Source organism: Vanessa atalanta, chromosome Z, assembly GCF_905147765.1.
Source record: "Vanessa atalanta chromosome Z, ilVanAtal1.2, whole genome shotgun sequence".
NCBI classification, from domain to species: Eukaryota; Metazoa; Arthropoda; class Insecta; order Lepidoptera; family Nymphalidae; genus Vanessa; species Vanessa atalanta.
Window position 1 is genome coordinate 6731745 of NC_061902.1, and position 20706 is coordinate 6752450.

Genomic DNA, 20706 nt, shown 5'->3' on the forward strand with positions numbered 1-20706 from the left:
TCATATTCGACAGTGAATTATAATTGAATACATTATAACATCTATCTTTGATATAATTATATAAAATATTAACAAAATCGATGCCTCTGAATCAAAGTAGGAGAATTAAATGAAGAAAATAGGGAGATATTGACGTTCATAAACGTTCTTATTCGACTAGAATCATTTTTGCGTTATGGTACCAAGCCTATTACAACTTTGCATTAGACGGTAACGGAAGATATGTTCCGCAACCCTATGCATAAAAAAAACTCGTAATTATTTTGGCCAATCGGTAATTAGTTTTCGTGTTATAACATATACAATATCTTTTTACAGGAGGTTATAGAGCTGCGTTTAGATAAAAGACCAAGGAAAGCTATTGGAGCACCACTGGGTAAAAAAGTTATCATATTTATTGACGATGTAAATATGCCTCGTCTCGACGTTTATGGAGCTCAGCCCACTATTGAATTGCTGCGGTAAGTTTTGTTCAACTTGAAATTTTATGTAACAAACTTATCTATTCTTAAATTATAAACGCGAAAGTAACTCTGTCTGTCTGTCTGTTGCTCTTTCACGGCCAAACCACTGAACCGAATTTGATAAAATTTTATACGAAGCAAGCTTGAACTCCATGAAAATACATATGCTACTTTTTTGCCTAACACCTGACGACTCCCACCATCCCCACGGACGAGAACTAGTATTACTTATATAAGTAAATTGATAATTTCTATAAATAATATATATGTAACATATTACTAGATAACTAACTGTACTGACTTCACCTTCCTCTCGAATCTCTCTAATTTTTGATGAAAACTACATTATAATGCGGGCGGCGGGAAGCGACTTTGTTTTATACTATGTAGAATTGGAGAGATATCTTGATACAGATTTATATTCTCATTGTCTTTCTGTCTTTTGTAGGCAGTTTTTAGACTTCGGTGGTTTGTATGATCGCGATAAGCTATATTGGAAGGAGATATTAGATGTAGTATTGTCATGCGCCTGCGCACCCCCCGGAGGTGGCCGTAACCCTCTGACTGGGCGCTTCGTGAGGCATTTCGCTATGTTTTATATATCTGCACCTAATTCCGATGCTATGAAGACCATATTTAAGGTACACAAAATATAATATTCAAACATTACTTACTCGTTCACTATCTGAACATCTTTATATTAAGATGTCTCCTCCTGTATATATATGTATGTATTAACCTGTCTCGGCAAAATTCTAAATGATTTAAATTAAGCAAAAGTAATTGTTTTTATACGTTATCTATATCAATATTCGCTTACGCAATGTTCATCTGATTGAAGTGAAACTTTGTACACTTATTGTTAGCAGTTGAACAATGGTGTCTAGCACAATTAATATACAGTCGGGGTAAATCGGAACGGATACTTTAAAAAAAAATGGAGGCTTTATAATAGCCCATAATATAGATAGAACAATATTATTTTCTATATCAAATATTTAAAAATTTGCAGACGGAATATGTAGTATTTTCTATTTGAATGTTATATCACTTCATTAAAACTTAATTTCATAGGCCATTCTGTCCGGGCACATGGAAGACTTCGTCACCGAAGTATCCGTACTCGGAGACTCAATAGTAAACGCAGCGGTGGAAGTGTACCTTAAGATATGTTCAGAACTGTTACCAACACCAGCGAAATCGCATTACGTATTCAACCTGCGAGATCTGTCCAAATCTATGCAGGGAGTGTTGCAAGCCAATGCCGCGTATATGAGAGCGCCCCAAGCGATGCTACGGTAATACGTCACAAACGCACCGAAAACATGCCATGCAATACGCACTTGTATTTTTCTTTGCTAACAACATTAACTTAACAATTGTCAAAGTATTCGATAATTTATTCAAATTCCAGGAGGTAAACATATACAAGCCTTAGATTAGTACTAATCCCAAGTGATTTATTAGTTTTGTTACTACTTGTACTTTTTGTTTCTACTTGTACTTGTACTTATTAAGTGGTAAGGTTTTGGCCTATCTTGGTAAGTTCCGCCCCATTTATCATATATACACTACCGACATCATTACAAAAAATATGTCATTAAGCTTTACTAACAAACGTTGTTTAACAAGTGAATAATTTCAGACCTATATATATCCTATTATGAATCATTTGACATACTAAAGATTCTTCTTTAGTATGTCAAAAGAATTATAATAACTACTTCATTTAATATATAATAAATATAATTCATAATAACTTGATCTTCTGATCAAGTATATACAGCTACTATCCAGCCTTTGTTAGTACGATATAGCATACAACTGAGATTACAATACATTTACTTATTTTCAAATTCAGATTATTCTATCACGAATGCCTCCGTGTCTTCCACGACCGATTGATTAATATTGAAGATAAGAGCTACTTCTACCGTCTCATGAGTACCGTCTGTCAGAAGAATTTCCAACAACCGATACTCGAGATACCAGACGACCCGATAATCGAACAGCCGCCTATACTTCTATTCGGAGATTTTTTGAATTCGTCTACGCCCAAAGAGAATAGGATTTATCAAGAAATACCTGATCTTGACAAATTGACGGTTGTATTAAAGGTGAATTTTAAATATATTTTATCTACATTTAAGCCGGTTTTCCACTTAAGTAAAATATAGTGACATTCCGGTATACAAATTAATATCGCTTATAGGGTATATGACTTCGCACTATTGTCCTAAAAAGCGGAACGGTAGCTTCCACAAACAAAGGAAACTATATGTAATAGCCATGTATAAATCAAATTATAACGGGGTTCAACTAGTCTATAAATATATGCTCAAGGTCTACTTTTAAAAAACATCGCTTAATTAAATATCAATCAATATACGGATATATTGTTATTTATTAGGAATACTTAGAGGAATACAATTCGACGGCCCGTGCGGAGATGCATTTAGTATTGTTCCGTGACGCAATCGAGCACGTGGTTCGAGTGGCTCGCGTGTTTCGCGCCGAGAGAGGACACTGCCTCATGGTGGGGCCGGGAGGTTCCGGCAGAAGGTCCGTAGCCACGCTCGCCGGACATGTCAATGAGTGCAAGTTAGTCGTCTTATGAAATGAATTCACTATATCTACTTCTGTATACACGTCTTCTGTCTGAGGTCCTTGGAAAATTTACTCTGTCAAATTGACTGATGATTATTTTTCGTTCTACCTTTTATATATTTGTAAACGTGCACGTAATCTTTCATAAAGTTCATGAATAATAACAGATGCATGGGCATGGAGTTGAAACGAAACTACGACACACCGGAGTTCCATGATGACCTTCGCAACATGTACATGCGCGCAGGTGTCAACAGCGAGGACACAGTCTTCCTCTTCACTGACACGCAGATAACTAAAGAGGAGTTCCTCGAAGATATAAATAACATGCTAAACTCAGGTCAATTTATCATATTTGATTCGCTTTTCTTTTAAATAACTTAATCTTTTCTGATGACGATTGGCGCCATTTTGCAATTATATCCGCTTGCCCATTTATAGATATCACCGGAACGATATCAAAGTTTTGTATGGACTAACCAATAAGTATTAACTTTTATACATATGTTGAGTGTGAAGTTAAGTGATTGATATAATTAGTACTCAAAAAATATTCTAAATGGTTATAACATTATTTATTTAGTTGAATACTTATATTTATATAATTCTAGGTGAGGTACCTAACCTCTTCGAAGGCGATACGTACGAGCAGGTACAGTCGGGTTGTCGTAACGACGCAGCCAAAGCTGGAATTAATCCGGGTGACCGAGACGCCGTCTACTACTATTTCATCAACAAAGTTCGCAGTAAACTACACCTTTGTATTTGCATGAGCCCTGTAGGGGAAGCGTTCAGGTAATGAAGTTTCGTTATGCAAGTAATGATTTAAATTTATTAATATTGATGTAGTATCAATATGGAAATATACTTTATTCAAGTAGGCTTTTACAAACACTTTTGAATCGTCAATTTACAGAACTATATTAAAAGTTTGGAATGTAGATTCTAGCGAAAAGAACCAGCACGAAAATCAGTATTTATTCTTTTCCAACATTTGAAATACAATACCAAACGATGTAATACTTATAAACATTTCTTACTTTTTTAACTAAGTTTCAAGACTGTGATGTTCCTAGTACGTGTCTATTGTAAGACTTATTTTCTTATATGTTTGCTTTCGTTGCTATTGGGAGTTATGATAATATGTATATTAATAACCTCGTGCAGGTCTACGATAGACCCCATCGACCGACCTATAGACAATTATGGATCGTTAAAAAAATAATATCGCTAGAGCCGAGATGGCCCAGTGTTCAAATCCAGGCAGGCACCACTGAATTTTCATGTGCTTAATTTGTGTTTATAATTCATCTCGTCCTCGGCGGTGAAGGAAAAAATCATGTGTCCTGCAACAAGGAAACTTGCATGTGTCTAATTTCAACGAAATTCTGCCAAATGTGTATTCCACGAACCCGCATTGGAGCCGCGTGCTGAGAGGAGGCCTTAGCCCAGCAGTGGGAAATTTACAGGCAGTTAAAATATTAATGTAAAAAAATAATATCGCTTACGTTACTTACTTTCATCTATCATCTAGTGATTTTATAATCCCATGTAACTGAACATTATCTTTCAGACGCCGCTGCCGCATGTTTCCGTCTTTAGTGAATTGCTGTACGATCGACTGGTTCACGAAATGGCCGCCAGAGGCGCTGCGGTCTGTCGCCAAACAGTGCTTGCAGCCACTTGAAGATGAAAACATTGTAGATAAGATTTCGATGCTCGCTGTATCAATGCATCAGGTTATATTCTCAATTTTAAATAGTGATTGATCATTTATATAACTACAAGAACTAAAGTTGTAAACTATTTCATCAATCATCTCAATCATAGTAACACCAACATAAAATATTTCAATATAAATTAATATATATTTAATACAACAAAACAACATAGCTCTTTACTATTGTATTCTGTATATTATCATCTCGTTTGCTGATTATTGTTCATCACCTTTTTGTCAATTTAATCCTTATCCACAACCGTTATTAAATAAGAGTGATGAATTAAAATGCGGGGAAAAAAGCACTGAAGAAGCCATTACCTAGCATTAGGGCATGATTATTCAAACATTTTTTTTTATGTTGTATCCCATCTGCTGCCATCTGATGGTAAGTGGCAACCACCTATCATAGACAATAGCGCTGTAAGAAAAGAAAAATTAACCATACCTTACATCGCCAATGCTAAATCCTTGGGAACTGAGATGTTACGTCCGTTGTATCTGTAGTTACATTGGCTCACTAACCCTTCAAACCGGAACATAGCAATACTGAGTATTGCTATTTGGCGGTAGAATATCTGAGAAGTGGATGGAACCTATCCACAGGCTTGCACGTAACCCTATTACCAAGTAAGCAGTACTACTATGATAACACCATTAATATTTATTTTATGTCAGTTTTATACTTTACGTATTCCACGCATACTGATCTCAAGGACGTGGATGTTATGACGGAGCGTCTGTACGAAGAGATGCGACGGCACTTTTACACTACACCGAGCAGCTACCTCGACTTGTTAAAGCTCTATCTCTCGCTACTAGACAAGAAGCAACAAGAGATTATAAGAGGAAGAGATCGTATCTCTTGTGGACTTCAGGTACACTTATAAATGTTACTATAGTAAGATACATATTACTTTGCTATATGGGTACATATAAATATTTAAAAGAAGCAAAACCTATTTTTTTATTTTTTAGTGTTGATATTGGTGACGTTGATAACATATTTTTTTAACGATAACATAACGTTTAAAGTATAACCTGAATCATTTTATGAATTGCAGAAACTATACGAAACTTATGAGGTAGTCGGTGTGATGGAACAGCAAGTGCGTGAAATGGAACCTGTTCTTGCAAAAAAAGCTGAGGAGGTATGACTGTAGCGATACTATGAAGCATAAGATATTGTTTAAACGGGGCTGGGTGGGACTCGTAGGACGGAACAATACATGTACTTAAACGCGAACATAGCTTATAACAAGATTCTATATTCGATATTACATTTTCTATAATTATACCCAGCAACCAGCAGTTACTACGTGACTTATCACAATACGTTAACTATAGCTGGTTTCTATATGAAACAAAACAAACCATTTTATCCTAATACGTTGAGGCAAAATTTTCCCTAGTCTCATATTTACAGGGCATGGCGCTTGTAGCTCGTCTTAAAGTCGAACAGAAAGCAGCTGATGAGGTGAAGCAGGCTGTCATGAAGGATGAAGCGGAAGCAAAGGTTGACCAGCAATTCTTACATATACATATAATATATATTACTACTGTTGATTATCATATAGTTTACATACGATTGAATCTCTTCGAACGTTTCTAGTGACTCACACCTCTAAATTAAAGCATATTCTTATTTATAAAATAGGTAGGTGGTTGTACAAACGGGCCATTCTATGGTAAGTATCGCCACTTACCGTAGACATACGTACTATAAGAAATATTGATACAATACTTTACATCGCTAATGCGCCGCCGACCTTGAAAATTATATAGTATGTCATAATACACCCACACTCCCTATAACAGGAACACAACAATGCTGAGTATTGCTGTTTATAGTTTCCTTCTATCGTCTACTAGTTATTTTTATTTAGCAATATAAAATAAAATGGCAATTAAATATAACGTGCCGCACGCAGTCCTTACGGGTTCAAAGTTTACGAGTGTTCGTTACTCGAGTGGCGAATTGTGTTACACGGTGCTCCGTCACACGTACGCTTTATGTAACAAAAATACAAGTTACGGTAATCTATTTTGTATTTATAACTTGTGAAAATGTCACTTATAAATAAAATAATACACTACTTCAATAAAAAAAAAAACGTACATAAAATTATACATCTTTGAGTCTTATTATTTAACAAAAATCACGGTGTCAATGCAGATTAAAGCGGAGGAAGTAAAACAAATAGCGGATGAAGCGAAAGCTGATTTGGCTTTGGCTATGCCTGCGATGGAGGCCGCACAAAACGCACTCAAAGCCCTTAATAAGGCCGACATCAACGAATTAAAGGCTTTCCAGAAACCACCGCCCCTAGTGCGCTTCGTTATGGAACCTGTGTGCATACTTCTTGGGGGCAAGTAAGTGGAAATTCATCGCTTATTCATATATGGATACATTATTATTTCAGAACCACTAAAAAATATTTTTTCATTAACCATAAGAAATATACTACAATTTTTATTATTATTTTAGCTGTGTTATAATTTTTAATATTTGTGACTTATATTATGAATTCAGTCAATAAAGTAATACTTAAAGGGTTTTGGTGGTAGAAGAGAGAAGTATTTCCATATCTTCGGTTGAAATTCAGAGAACGTTAAATATTATATTAAAAGATTACTATATATTAATTTTACTAAAATCTTAGATATAATATATGTTAGAACTTTAACAATTTAGACCAGATTGGGATTCGACGAAAAAGTTACTAGCTGATGTAAACTTCATACGAAACTTAGAAGAATACGATAAAGATCACATTCCTGAAACAATGCTCAAGAAAATAAAAGTATATCTGACACACAAGGACTTTAATCCCGATACAGTAGTCAAAGTTTCCAAGGTAAGGATGTGTTGTTTCAAATAAGTATATTTAATTATTTTAGAATATGCTTGTTACTTTTAGTGTAATATTTTTTATTATTACTTCCTTATTTCGAAAAGTAAGGTTACATTACACATGTGGAACAATTTGACTAAAACCTACTAGGAATAGATAAAACATTTTGCTGTCGACTACAATACCTACGTGATCTATTATTGGTGTTGCTGTTTCTTGATGAAATTAATTTTGTTATGTATTCATTTCCACTTTAAAAATTAATTTAATCTACGTTTAACCAAGATTACCAAATTTCATTTGGTAATCTTGTTTCTAAGATATTATCCCTTCTACCTTTGATAGCTTTGGTTCACCCTTAAAAACGAAACAGCAATTTTTTGTATTGATGTTTGGGGTTAAATTACAGGTGAGTGGCGCGTTATCGTTAAGATAACATTAAATCATTACCGAATTATTTTTAGATCTGCTGGATCTATAATATTACCCACATAAAAGTAAAGTAAAGTAACCCTATTAATCCCATTATTGGGCTAATACCTCCTCTCCCTGAGAAGAAGGTTTGGAGTTTGTGGGATAAGCTATTCCTCGCTATTCCCAAAGCGGGTGGCAGAATTCAGAATTTCGTTGAAATTAGACACATACAGGTTTCACGATGTTTTCCTTCATGAAATGAATAATAAACACAAATTAAAATTTCGTGGTGCTCGCCTGGATTCGAAACCGCAATCATAGTTTAGATGTACGCATTTAAACCACGGGGCCATTTCGGCTTTACTTACATGGAATTTTAAAATGTTTTTATATTATTATTACAGGTATGTCGTTCTATGGTTTTGTGGGTGCAAGCAATTGATATGTACGCAAAAGTCTTCAGAGTTGTGGAGCCGAAGATATTGAAGTAAGTTGAAAATATTTATGTGTACATTTTGAATACTCAAACTAAATTATCGATTTCTTTTTTATTCTCTTTTCAGGCATAAAGAAGCTGCGGCTATATTGAAAAGTGTGATGGCCGTACTGCGGGCTAAACAAAAAGAAGTAGAGGCCATCGAAGCGCAGCTAGCGAAAATGATGGACGAGTTGAAGGTGAAATAATCATATCATCCATTTTTAGTATTTTTTATTACAAATCGAGGAAAATAGCACTTTATAAATATTAAAGGTACTTAGTATAAAAATCTACAAGTGTACATGTACATTCTCTTTTGCATTCTCCGGCAAAGTAGAATAGAGATAGTCTTATTTATTAAGCAAACATCAAAAGTTATATTTTAAAGATAAACGGCTCCCCAGGGACTTCTGGTTACGTGGGATTCTTACCCATTAAATCCTTGCATTTGCCGGTCCCTACGCAGATCTGAGGGTCTATAGACTCGTTTTGACAAAGCTTATGGTCCCGTTTATGTTATAAGAGCCGTGTAAGGGAAAATTATTTATGAAGCTTATCCATAATAACCAAAAGAACTTTAGAAACACCACGTGGTGGAATGAAACCAATTCATCGTAGCAGGAAAGCAGTAGGTCGTTAAAGTATGCCAAAGCTTTTCCCTTGCAGAGTTATCAGTCACAATGCGCTAACTACTAATCGACTTGATGGGATATATGTCATAGGAAAAGTGAATAATGATGAATTACACTCTACTTTACTTCATCTTAATAATAGGTTGTAGAAGAGGAGCGTTTGAAACTTCAAGCGGACGTAGACTTAGCGGCAGCTCGATTGTTACGCGCTGGCAAACTCACACAGGCCCTCGCCGATGAGAAGACGCGCTGGGAAGACGGTGTCAAGGTAATTTGTTTCCACACGAAGTTCTTTACTCAGCGAGCTCGGATAATTATGTACTATCCACTCAATAACTGTACATGTCTGCAAAAATGTACTTTGCATTCCTGAGTTCTAGTTCACTTGAATTATCCTGTGCAAATAGTGGACACCTTAGTTCCATTTCGGGCCCCAAGGCAATAAAAATTGAATAGCTCTTCGCCTTTGCCTATATGAAAACGGATCAAGGGGCCCTATGTGACCGCATTAGCTGCATTGGGATATCCACAGTAAAAAAATAAGTTTGGTGCTGTCTTAGATAGTTTTCTATTGACTAGTAATGCTATGCAAAATTGAAAATCTTGAAATCGATTTATTGCATATTATAAATCTAATGATTCATTAAATTCCAGGCAGCAACATTCAGACTGAAATGTACAACAGGTGATATCATAATAGCTTCGGGTTGTATCGCCTACTTCGGCGCCTTCCCGTCGCATTACCGCCGTGAACTCGAAAATAAATGGGTGCTACAGTGCCAGGAACTAGAGATACCTTCCTCGTCAAGCTTCGAGTAATTCACGTCTATGTTATGTTTTATTTGTTTCTAGTTTAAGCAGATATTACCAATAAACATTTCTAGAAGGTCATTAATTACACATAAATAATCTAAATTATGTAATTTTTGTACATTTTTGTTGGCTTAAAGTCTTTTCTTTTTATTTCTTTATTGTTGATATACTAAATCGCTATAACTTCAGTTTGATAACTGTAATGGCGGACTCGTACACGGTGCGTACATGGAACGCACAAGGCTTGCCACGCGATGCTATTTCCACTGAAAATGGAATTCTGGTAACTCGTGCAGGAAGATGGCCACTTACAATTGATCCACAAGAGCAGGTACTGTAATATATCCAGCAGTAAATTAATTTAACTATTTTTTAGTAGTAAATTACAAGCAATTAGAAAAAGATTTGAAGAATTTCGTAAAGCAGAAAAATGTGCTCATAATCTTCCTAGATGTTAAAGAAGCGCTTGTAAGTATGTTTGTACAAGCGTGTAAATACTAAATCTTTCGCTCGTGATTGTGTGCTACATTTTATTTTTCTATGTACAGGCTAACAGGTGGGTGAAAAATATGGAGCGTGATAACGGTATACAAATAACAAAACTAAATGATCCAGCCTATCTGCGTATCCTAGAGAACTGTATCAGATTGGGCTGGCCCATGCTCATAGAGGACCTGGGTGAAACGCTTGAAGCGACCCTCTCACCTGTACTATTGAAGCAAACGTTTCTTCAGGTATTCAATTATTAAATACTAGTGGTTGACCGCAGCTTCGCCCGCATTTTAATTTGGTCGTAAGATCTAAGGCATAAAAGTAGTCTATGTCCTTCTTTAGAGTTCATCCAAGCCCGTTTCATCTAAGTCGATTCAGTGGTTAGGCCGTGAAAGAGCAACAGGCAAACAGACAGACAGTGTTACTTTCGCATTTATAATACTAATATACATAATGATTGTCTAATTGTCTATGTATGCTTTTGATAAAAATTATATTGTTTTGTACAAATACTTGAGTGAGTTTGTCGTGTGCCGAAATAATAAATATCTGGTAGCAATTGTCATTAACAGACATAGATTTAAGTAGAATCAATTCTTGATAGGCGGGCTCATTATGATCAGTATTTAATACTAGCCGATAGTACTTCTTATATGGATCAAGTTCTAAAAATAAATGAAATATTGCACTCAGTATTTTGGCATGCCTTTGAAAGCATTTACTTGTATAGACGCTACTAGGTCTGACGTATATAAAAATAATAGGGTAAATATATGTATGCCAACTCATTCACTTACCTCACCATCATTGTCCGATGGCAAACGACTGAAAAATATATTCTCACGTGCATGTGATGGGAGTATAATACTTCAAAAATTGAGAATATCTTCAGAAAAACAATATATCATTGGTCTGAACTAAGAATTAAACATAGGAACTCTCTTACACGAGTGAACAGCCCAACGAGGTGATTATTAATTAACCGCCTCGTTGCTCTATTAATAATATATACTCAATTGTAAATTTGTAGTTGGAAGAATATATTCTTTGCTTTGTTATTTTTTTTCTATTTGTTTTCTCAGGCAGGTCGTCTCTTAATCCACCTCGGTGACAGCGATATAGAGTACGACACGAACTTCCGTTTGTATCTAACGACTAAGCTGGCAAATCCCCATTACTTGCCAGAGATCTGCATACAAGTTACCCTGGTCAACTTCACCGTAACTCTCTCTGGACTTGAGGATCAGCTACTTGCGTATGTAAAATATAACTGTTATATAGAACTGAAAAATGACGGGCTCTTATTTTAATTTTTAAACAATAGTTGAATATAGCTTGATCAACCCACCCGGAACCCAGTATTAAAAATTGGTGATATGTAGCAAAGCACATTTCCAATTGACTGTGACTCTATTGGTGATTTAACTTAGTTTGCGTGTTTAGCCACTATGTACGTAGCAATTTGATTATGACTCTAGCAGATAACATTGCACTTGCAGTTTAGCGATTGAGAAAAATGTTTTGGTAGAGATAAGAGAGAGTAGATTCAACTATTTATACGTGCTTTACTTTTACTTTATAAATTGGCTGTTATAGCTAATTTATAAAGTAACAGTAAAGCAACGGCTATTAAATGTCCGTAAAGATCGTTACTTTTGTTCCAGCCTGAACCCCCCTATAACTATCGTTAATATTCACTCAGACTCAGCTTTTTGTGGTATGAAATGCCGACTAAAACATTTTTGTAATAAACTTCTCAACCGAGAATTTCTGTCTGAATCAGGGATGTGGTGCGTCTGGAAAGACCAGATCTGGAGCTGCAGAGATCGGAATTGATCGTTCGTATAAACACTGATAAGGCGACATTATTGGAGATCGAGGATAAAATACTACGTCTTCTATACGCGTCATCAGGCAATATCCTAGATGATGAAGAGCTGATTGAAACTCTTAATGAGAGCAAGGTATTGTAGCCGATTAATTCCTGACAAATGTGTAACAAGGTGCTATTACGGTTTATATCAAATATTTATTGCGAATTGATAAATGTTCCAGTCGATAAATCAGTATTATGGAGTATTATGCTACTGCATAGGTCCATAATACTGATATTTATTTATTATATTTGATTTGATATCAATCCGCAATAAATATTTGATAGCAACAGTTGCTATGCTATAACCGTAATAGCACCACTAATGGACAAAGATCATAATGATATCGGCTGCATTATCCCAAAGTATTATTATACCATAGGATATTTTCCTAAAATGTAATAAAAGCATTTCAAATACACAAGAACCGTGTTCAAGTCTGTAAACGTTATAATTTTTATATGTAGACTTAGTCTACAGCTGTATGATTATATTTAACTCGATACCACACTATAGTAGAATATTATAATTAGTGCGTAATAATCAGTTTACAGTTTAAATCAAAATAAAGGTGCTAGATCTCATTTGTCTCTTATTTATGAAGATATATAGTATTAAAATGACTTCGCTTTTGAAACAGGAAACGTCGGAAATAATAAATGCACGACTTGAAGAAACTGAAGCAACGGAGATCAGAATATCGGCTGCTCGTGAGAAGTACCGCACAGTGGCAACTCGAGGCGCCGTACTATACTTCGCCGTGGCTCAGCTCGCAGACATCGATCCTATGTACCAATTCTCGTTGAAATACTTCAATCAGGTTTGTAAAATTTTATTGTATTACCATTATCGTCTATCCCTTTTCTTGTATATTTGGGAGTCGACGAATTGTTTCATTGGGTTGGTAGACTCCTATATACTACCTTACCTGTTGTATGGTCTTGATAGATATTCTTTCCAAAGACGAAACTTACGGGTCAAAGCAAATTTTTTTATTGATAATAATAAGCAAAGGAAGAAATATACCATATAATGGTTACCAAAGTCCTACCCATTGTGAGGATCATTTTATTTGATTCATATTATTATTCACACAGGTATTCAACCTAGTTATCGAGAAGAGCGAAAAATGTGACATCCTGGAAGAGCGCCTAGAGATCTTGTACCGCGAGATAACCTTGTCCGTGTACCGCAACGTTTCGCGGGGTCTGTTTGAGAGACACAAGCTAGTGTTCAGCTTCCTACTGAATGTGGCGATATACTTGCACGACGGGCGCATCACGCAGCAACAGTGGAACTTCGTGTTGAGAGGACCGGCTGGAACTAAAGTGGTATGGATCCGGACATTTATATTTATGATTGATAAATCATGCAATTTTTCTGATTTCGAACACAGTGACGATTCTTAACCGAACCTAGCCAACTGCACACCTTTCGTTACGGATATACACCTGCACTATGCAATACCCTCTAATCTTTATTGTTATAAGTTAGGCCCAGGAGCAATGGGTTAAGTTTATTTAAAGGTAGCAAGCACTGTGTACTTAAGGCTGAAGAATGAGAATTTCTTGATTCAGAAAGAACGTTTTTAATTTTCTTGAATCTGACACGTGATTCAATCCTAAGTGTATAGCGCTTTTTGTTTCAAGTGATAATTAACAATTTAAAGGTGTGTTTCACGCAAGAATACTTTTAAAAATGCTATGAAATTATATATTGTCATATAAAAAATTAATATAAAGTGTTAAGGCATATTTAATAAACTTTATCCCTTTTTATATTTATAATTAAGCTTTAATATGACATTGTATGTTTTACAAACAGGTACCACCTAAGAAACCCCCAATAGAATCGCTGACAGAACAGATGTGGCTAGCAGTCAACTCTCTAGAAGACTCCGACCCTAGCTTCGCAGGGCTCGCTGCGGACTGTCTCCGAAATATTCCCATTAAACTAGGCACATTTGCTTTGGTATGATAAATAATTAAATATTGCGGTTTTTGCAGACAGTACAATTACCTAACTTAACTAACTTTGTTAACTAAATAATTCGTAGGAAATTCACATAAACAGAACGGACAAAACGCCTGCAAAAATAGCATGGGACGAGACATTGGATACATTTCAGAAGTTAATGTTAATAAAATCTCTGAAAGAAGAAAAGCTCGTGTTCGCCATCGCCCAGTATGTGAGCACGAGTTTAGGATCCGTGTTCATAGAGAGTCCTACTGTACAGCTCAATACATTGTAAGTTAGAATTGCCGTTTCTAGTCATTAGTTCTTTTGTTATTTAGTGGTAATTATGTTAGGGTACGCTGAGGCAAGATCGGGAATAGAGTAAGAACATACTGATAGAATTTCCGATTGGACCACTTTTTATATTTATTTGGTTTTATTAGCTTGTATTGCGTAGAGAACATAATCAAAAAAGGTGGTCGAGCCTGTTGGTAATTCGAGAAGTAAATTCTTACCCTGCAGATCCTTACCCCGAAGTATAATGTATATAAAAATTGTATAAATCACACAAGGGTATTTAATTAGTATATTTTTGTAATTTTAGTAACTAACACATTTTCAATTGTAATTAGCTTTTACCCTTACTCACATTTTGTTTGCAACTCAAAATGCTTTTATATATTTTTACACCACTAGAAGGTAATGTAGTTAATTAGTATTAAATTCAATATCATTTTACAAATTATTGTATTTTTTGTCATGTGAATATATTTTTTAGAAATTGTATTTTAAATTTGTTGTCTACATAAAAACCTATAGAGGTTACTCAACTATTATGTAAATACATTCTTAGATTTACAAGATAAGATCAACAATGTCTCAAATGTGTAAATGCTATTATATTCAGATAATTACAATTACGTTTGCTGCTGAGTTTTAGTAAAGCCTACCCACCACAACTCTTGATATATACTAATACGATCGGTATCGAAATCTGTTTACTATAAAGTGACTCATTAGTATTAATTATTATTAGTGAAATCGCAGATTTTGTTTATGATTGTTTGTAAAATAAATATTATGTAAAAAGTTTACACGCATACCACTACGTGGGATAATTTGGCGATGATATAGGAAATATCTTTTCAATAATTTGAACCAGAGAATAATTTAAGTTTATAACCTTTAACACTTTTGATTTAACACGTAACGTACCAGAAATAAAAGAAATTAAAAAATATGACTACATTTAAAAGACATGCTTATTCCACAACCGGCTTATTCCTTAAAGGAGATTTTCTTAAGGACATTTACAAAACGGAACAAATAATTAGACAGAACCAAATATGTAGATATGATCACTTAAAATCTTATGTTTGAATGTTCAGAAAGATTATTGACAGAAAGTGCCGATAAACGAAATAATACTTGTATAACGAAAAGTGTGACAGTGAGTTTCATACTCTTGCTGTATTAACCAAAGAATAGAAATAGATGAAACGGCAAGATGAATCAGGTGAATTCGTATGTATCAAAGAAAGAAAATTTTGATGACCAAGGCATAAATAATTCATTGAGTATTTCTTGCATAGCATCAGTATATTAACAGAAATTAGAATTAGGTTTGGATTAGTATAGTTTTCGTATTTAAAAATGAGGAATGTATTAAAATTTTTGATAAAAAATAAGAGGGATTGATATATTAGGCCAAGACAAAAATAAAATAAATACCAAAATCATTGACTGTATCTGAGGGAATATAATATGCAGATAAACATAATGTTTCTAAGGGTTGCCATTAACTATTTCGTTTTTAATGCTTATTTAATGTATTTACTACAATGACCGAAACTTCCAGTCTGGTCATAACTCCGCTTGCAGAATAGAAGTTAGTATGTGAATTAAACATTATTTTAAATTTTGAAAAAAAAAACAATCGTTGTTGAAAAGAGTGCGAAAATTAAAACTGTATTTATACATGACAATTTAAGATTAAAAGCCTCTTGAAATCATACACACTGTCGCATCAGACGCGTGCAATTTAATTTTAATTATTTCTACATTATATGACTGAATTAAGAAAACAAAACTGATTTAATTGAAGGCATTCGGATACATTTACTTAGTTATATTTACAACAACAAAACAAACAAATTGTAATAATTCTCAATAATATTATATAAATAGGAGCAGTAGGTATATCAAATCTATTATTTTATTGTTGGCTAGTATAGACTTGACAAGCCTAAAATATTGAGGTATATATACTTGACAAGGAATACGAATACGCAGTCAAGACCAGCTATAAGATAATTTTGCGAAATTCTACCCAAAGAAACTAGATATTGGGTTACTAGGATTTGGGAATTCATCGAATTATAGACAAAGCCGCTGGCGACAAGCTACTAATATAATTTCATAATCGCAATCTTCTAAGCAACAATATTTTGGTTTAATATCGTTAATATTTTATTAAATATTTAAACAATCATATGCTTTTTACAAAAATCGCACAAGCGGCAATGCGTATACACAATTCGCAATGCATTTTTAGCGGCATATTGCATATTTGAAAGATGTAAATAATGTGGGCTTGGGTGTTAAATAATTCTCAAATGACAACACGTAGATACATTTTTATTGAAACAAGTTTGAGGAGCGTATACATCAATAGAATTAAATTCCTATAATTGAAGTTTCTCTTTACCCTGAACGAGAAAACGCTAAAATTGATTATAATTTTCTTAAAGCTAACACATATTGGTTAAATACAATTACATTAATAGTTGTCACACAACATTTATTATATTTAGTCTTACAAATACAGAATTAAAAAAAAATATTGTAACTTATCAAAACAAATAGAGAAAAAATATTTCTATCTTCAATAAATTCGACAAATTCAATATAATATAAGAAGCTTTATAAAAAAATTACAATATTATTCGGTATAGAATAGCTGTAAAGATTATAAAAAAATATAGCAGTAATGTAATAGGTATTCCCAAGTTTTGGTCGAATTTTTAAAATTAAGTTTATCTAAGAATAAGTTTTTAAAATCCATAGTATCACATGAGAAATGTTTTAGTAGGCGGAATAGAGAAAATACATTTTGATATAAATAAACAAGAGTTCGTGTAAATAATCTTTTAAATAGTTTCAGTCAGTGAAACGAGTTAACCGAGAAGTAAGACAACCCAATCGACCACTAAATCCTATACATTGACACATCGATGCTACACATTAAGCACAATAAGATATTCAACTTACTTCGATATAATAGACAGTTACATAGCAATCTCAAAATTTTCAAATCCGCAACAAAATTTCATTAACAAAAAACATTAAGCATCCATTAAACACTTATAATTAAAACATAGGTATCACTGTCGGGCGATGTGGTACCCTGAACATAAACCACGGAGGAAAGTTAATGACACTTTTAATCGAGATCAGTATCCCCGATATTTCAAAGAAAATATCAGGATACAGCTTTGCCATTCAGGCGATCCCAGACGGGTCCCAGCCGTATTTACGATTCTTGATGCTGAGAGCATCGAGGGCATTGAGATCTTCCTCGGAGAGTCTAAAATTCAGATTCTTGTTTTGCTGCATGTGGCAGAGGCTTGTAGATTTTGGAATGACGGCTATTCCGCGTTGTAGAGCCCATACGAGTAAAACTTGAGCTGTTGTAGAATTGTAAATGTGAGCGATTTTTTTCACGACGGGGTCTTCCATCAATGCCTTGTGGCCATGCGACAGGCCGCCAAAGGAGCAATATCCCTGCAGGCGGATATTATGGTCACAGCAGTATTGCAACATCTCCAGTTGATAGTAGTATGGATGCCATTCAATCTTAAAAAGATATATAAATAAATTAGAATGTTATGTTATGAAGTATGATTTTAAAAATATAAAATCATATTATCTACTGACCTGGTTGACCATCGGGCCAATAGCCATGATCTCTGTAAGTTGCATTAAATGCCTCAGTGTAAAGTTCGACACGCCAATTGCGTTCACCTTAGACTCATCGTAAAGCTTGGTGATTGCCATCCAAGACTCCGCGCGTAACGTTTCATTTTTGGTGCTCCTCGAATCGGCGTTCGGAGGGCCAGGGAAATGGACGAGGTACATGTCGATATAATCGAGCCCTAAATTCTCCAAAGATCTCTCAAAGGCTTTGGATATGAATTTACCTCCCTTTGAATGTACCGCTGCAAATAATACATTGTTTTAATAATTTGTTCAATAAACTAATCATAATAAACATAAAGAAGTATTCTTACACAGCTTTGAAGTGATGAATAGTTCTTTTCGCGTCAAGCCATACTTTGGAAGCAGTTGCTTAAATGCGTCTCGCATAAACTTTTCATTCCCGTAATCTGGGGCAGTATCTTTAAAAAATAAAATTTGAAACGATTATTTTAACAGTCAAACAGATTTTATTGAAAAACACGTTTGGAAATTTACCAAAGAGACGGTAGCCTGACGCCAAAGCGTAATCTATTGTCTGGAACATGAGCTCCTGAGTGTTGAGCCGGTATGTACCCACTGCAATAATATGAACATATTTATATTCAATTTTGACATAATAAAAACAAAAGATATTTTTATTAAATACTCACATCCCACAGCCGGCATGTTGATTCCATTCTTTAAAGCGAAATTCATATCACCATAATTCACTGTTTTCGCCATTTTTCGAAAAAAACCGTCAGATTCAAAATCTAAAATGAATATAAAATGTTAATATTACAAATTTTTATTAAAAAAAAATGATAAAATTAATTTTAGAGTTATATATTACACTTAAAGCAATGACGTCCGTTCCTTTCGGAGTCCCACAAAGAGTGAGTGCAATATGCAGCAGCCGTCCCTAGGAACGCTAGAAAGGCTTTATCGATCAGCGCAGGGGTCTAGACTATTAATAGAATATCAGGGACCTGGGATGCAATTTATATCAATATGTATAACTCACGGTTTGATTACAGTACTTATTATCATAATCTGTTTTTGTTGCATACTTTAAATTATACCGAAGAGATTTGAATCACAGTGTGTCAGTATCTAAGGCACATTTTGTATATTATAACTTTTTTTTCGTAATGGTTTGATTTAGTTAATTATTAAACAAGAAATAACCAAATTAGGAGTCGTTAACAAAACAATTATTTAGTTTTGAATCGACGAGGTTCATATAAATACAATGAATTAAATACTACTTGATACAGACTTTGATTTGGATTTGATAAACAATAAAAATAATCGTCTTATTAATGACTAATTAACTTTCTAGAAATGGAAAGCATGAACAAGAACAATAAATAAATTAACTAAAAAAAAATCTCATTTATTCTCTTTTTAAAAATAGTCTAGATTAATTATATATAAATAAAATTTACATATAATTAACGCGATATCTTTGGACGAGATCATGAATTGTCTATGATATTCATTACGAGTATACAGACTAAGATGTGTTGGTGTCATCGTACAAAATATAAAGGAATCTTGTTTTTACAAGTATTTATCACGCACAAATGCACGAACACACATTCATAAACTTATTTAGCTCGTTTAAATGTAAGACAAAGAAGATTGATCTTACTGAAACTATTTTAAAATAAAAATTAATCTAGTATTTTAAATATCCTTTACATAAATTCCGGTCTCATTGAGCATACCACCTGACACATTGATGTCAGTTGTCTGAGCTAAGTGTATTATTGAGTCTCTTGCCGTACCAACCCTTTTCGGTCGGTACAGCGAGAGAACTGAGTTCTGTATTCGTCGAGTCTACCACATTGCTTCGGTGGGGGGTGTTGGGGTTGTGCAGGGTGCAGGATGCATGGCAACGTGGATGGGAAGGTGCACCCCAACCGCTAACATCCCTCCGCCCACATTTATGCAATATAATTTGTATATGCTGTCATTATTTGCTGACGATACACTATTAATAAATCTAGAAAATTTGACTTTTTTTTAAGAAATACTTTTTCTAGAAGTCCGGTTAATACATTTGCATTAACGATAATTATAATTTACGATTATTATTATTACAAATACTTACTGAACCCACGTCTGCTAAAAAATACTCAAGACCAAAGGACAAGTACGGTTTTTTGCATTTTTCTCATAAATGGTGAAAAAGTGTCATCAAAAAAATCCTGAGATATATAAAACCATTTTAAAAATCTAATATAATAAAATGCGTGCGTCTACGTCATGCGATGTATGTCGTTGTACCTATTTACAGGTTGAAAATAATGGTCAAGTTGCCAAATACTTATAATATAATGTTAAAAAAGAAATTAAACATAAATTTTTACAAACAAGTCAACAACAACAAGAATAAAAATCTTAAAAAAAAGTAAAAAAATTGTGTCCTATGTTTAAAT

The 20706-nt window shown here is 34.2% G+C and overlaps 2 protein-coding genes across 2 annotated transcripts in view; one reads left to right on the plus strand and one right to left on the minus strand.

The window, feature by feature from the left end:
* LOC125076309 (dynein axonemal heavy chain 6) overlaps window positions 1–20706 on the plus strand; it is a 61912-nt gene that overhangs the window by 31948 nt on the left and 9258 nt on the right. Inside the window, 25 exon segments of the mRNA XM_047688406.1 lie at window positions 319–461; window positions 913–1105; window positions 1539–1762; window positions 2326–2581; window positions 2875–3065; window positions 3239–3411; window positions 3683–3866; window positions 4645–4810; window positions 5508–5669; window positions 5856–5942; window positions 6218–6307; window positions 6968–7164; window positions 7487–7649; window positions 8465–8547; window positions 8624–8735; window positions 9313–9438; window positions 9825–9985; window positions 10173–10314; window positions 10532–10717; window positions 11558–11730; window positions 12259–12439; window positions 12990–13169; window positions 13447–13680; window positions 14174–14320; window positions 14406–14596. Coding sequence (XP_047544362.1) covers window positions 319–461; window positions 913–1105; window positions 1539–1762; window positions 2326–2581; window positions 2875–3065; window positions 3239–3411; window positions 3683–3866; window positions 4645–4810; window positions 5508–5669; window positions 5856–5942; window positions 6218–6307; window positions 6968–7164; window positions 7487–7649; window positions 8465–8547; window positions 8624–8735; window positions 9313–9438; window positions 9825–9985; window positions 10173–10314; window positions 10532–10717; window positions 11558–11730; window positions 12259–12439; window positions 12990–13169; window positions 13447–13680; window positions 14174–14320; window positions 14406–14596 — 4145 coding nt within the window.
* On the minus strand, window positions 17275–19139 carry LOC125076023 (uncharacterized oxidoreductase YtbE-like). The gene is made up of 6 exons (XM_047687950.1): window positions 19116–19139; window positions 18934–19035; window positions 18779–18859; window positions 18595–18702; window positions 18242–18522; window positions 17275–18160 (listed from the first exon to the last, which is right to left on the minus strand). The coding sequence occupies exons 2-6, from the start codon at window positions 19004–19006 to the stop codon at window positions 17807–17809; spliced, it is 897 nt and encodes a 298-aa protein (XP_047543906.1). The 5' UTR covers window positions 19007–19035; window positions 19116–19139; the 3' UTR covers window positions 17275–17806.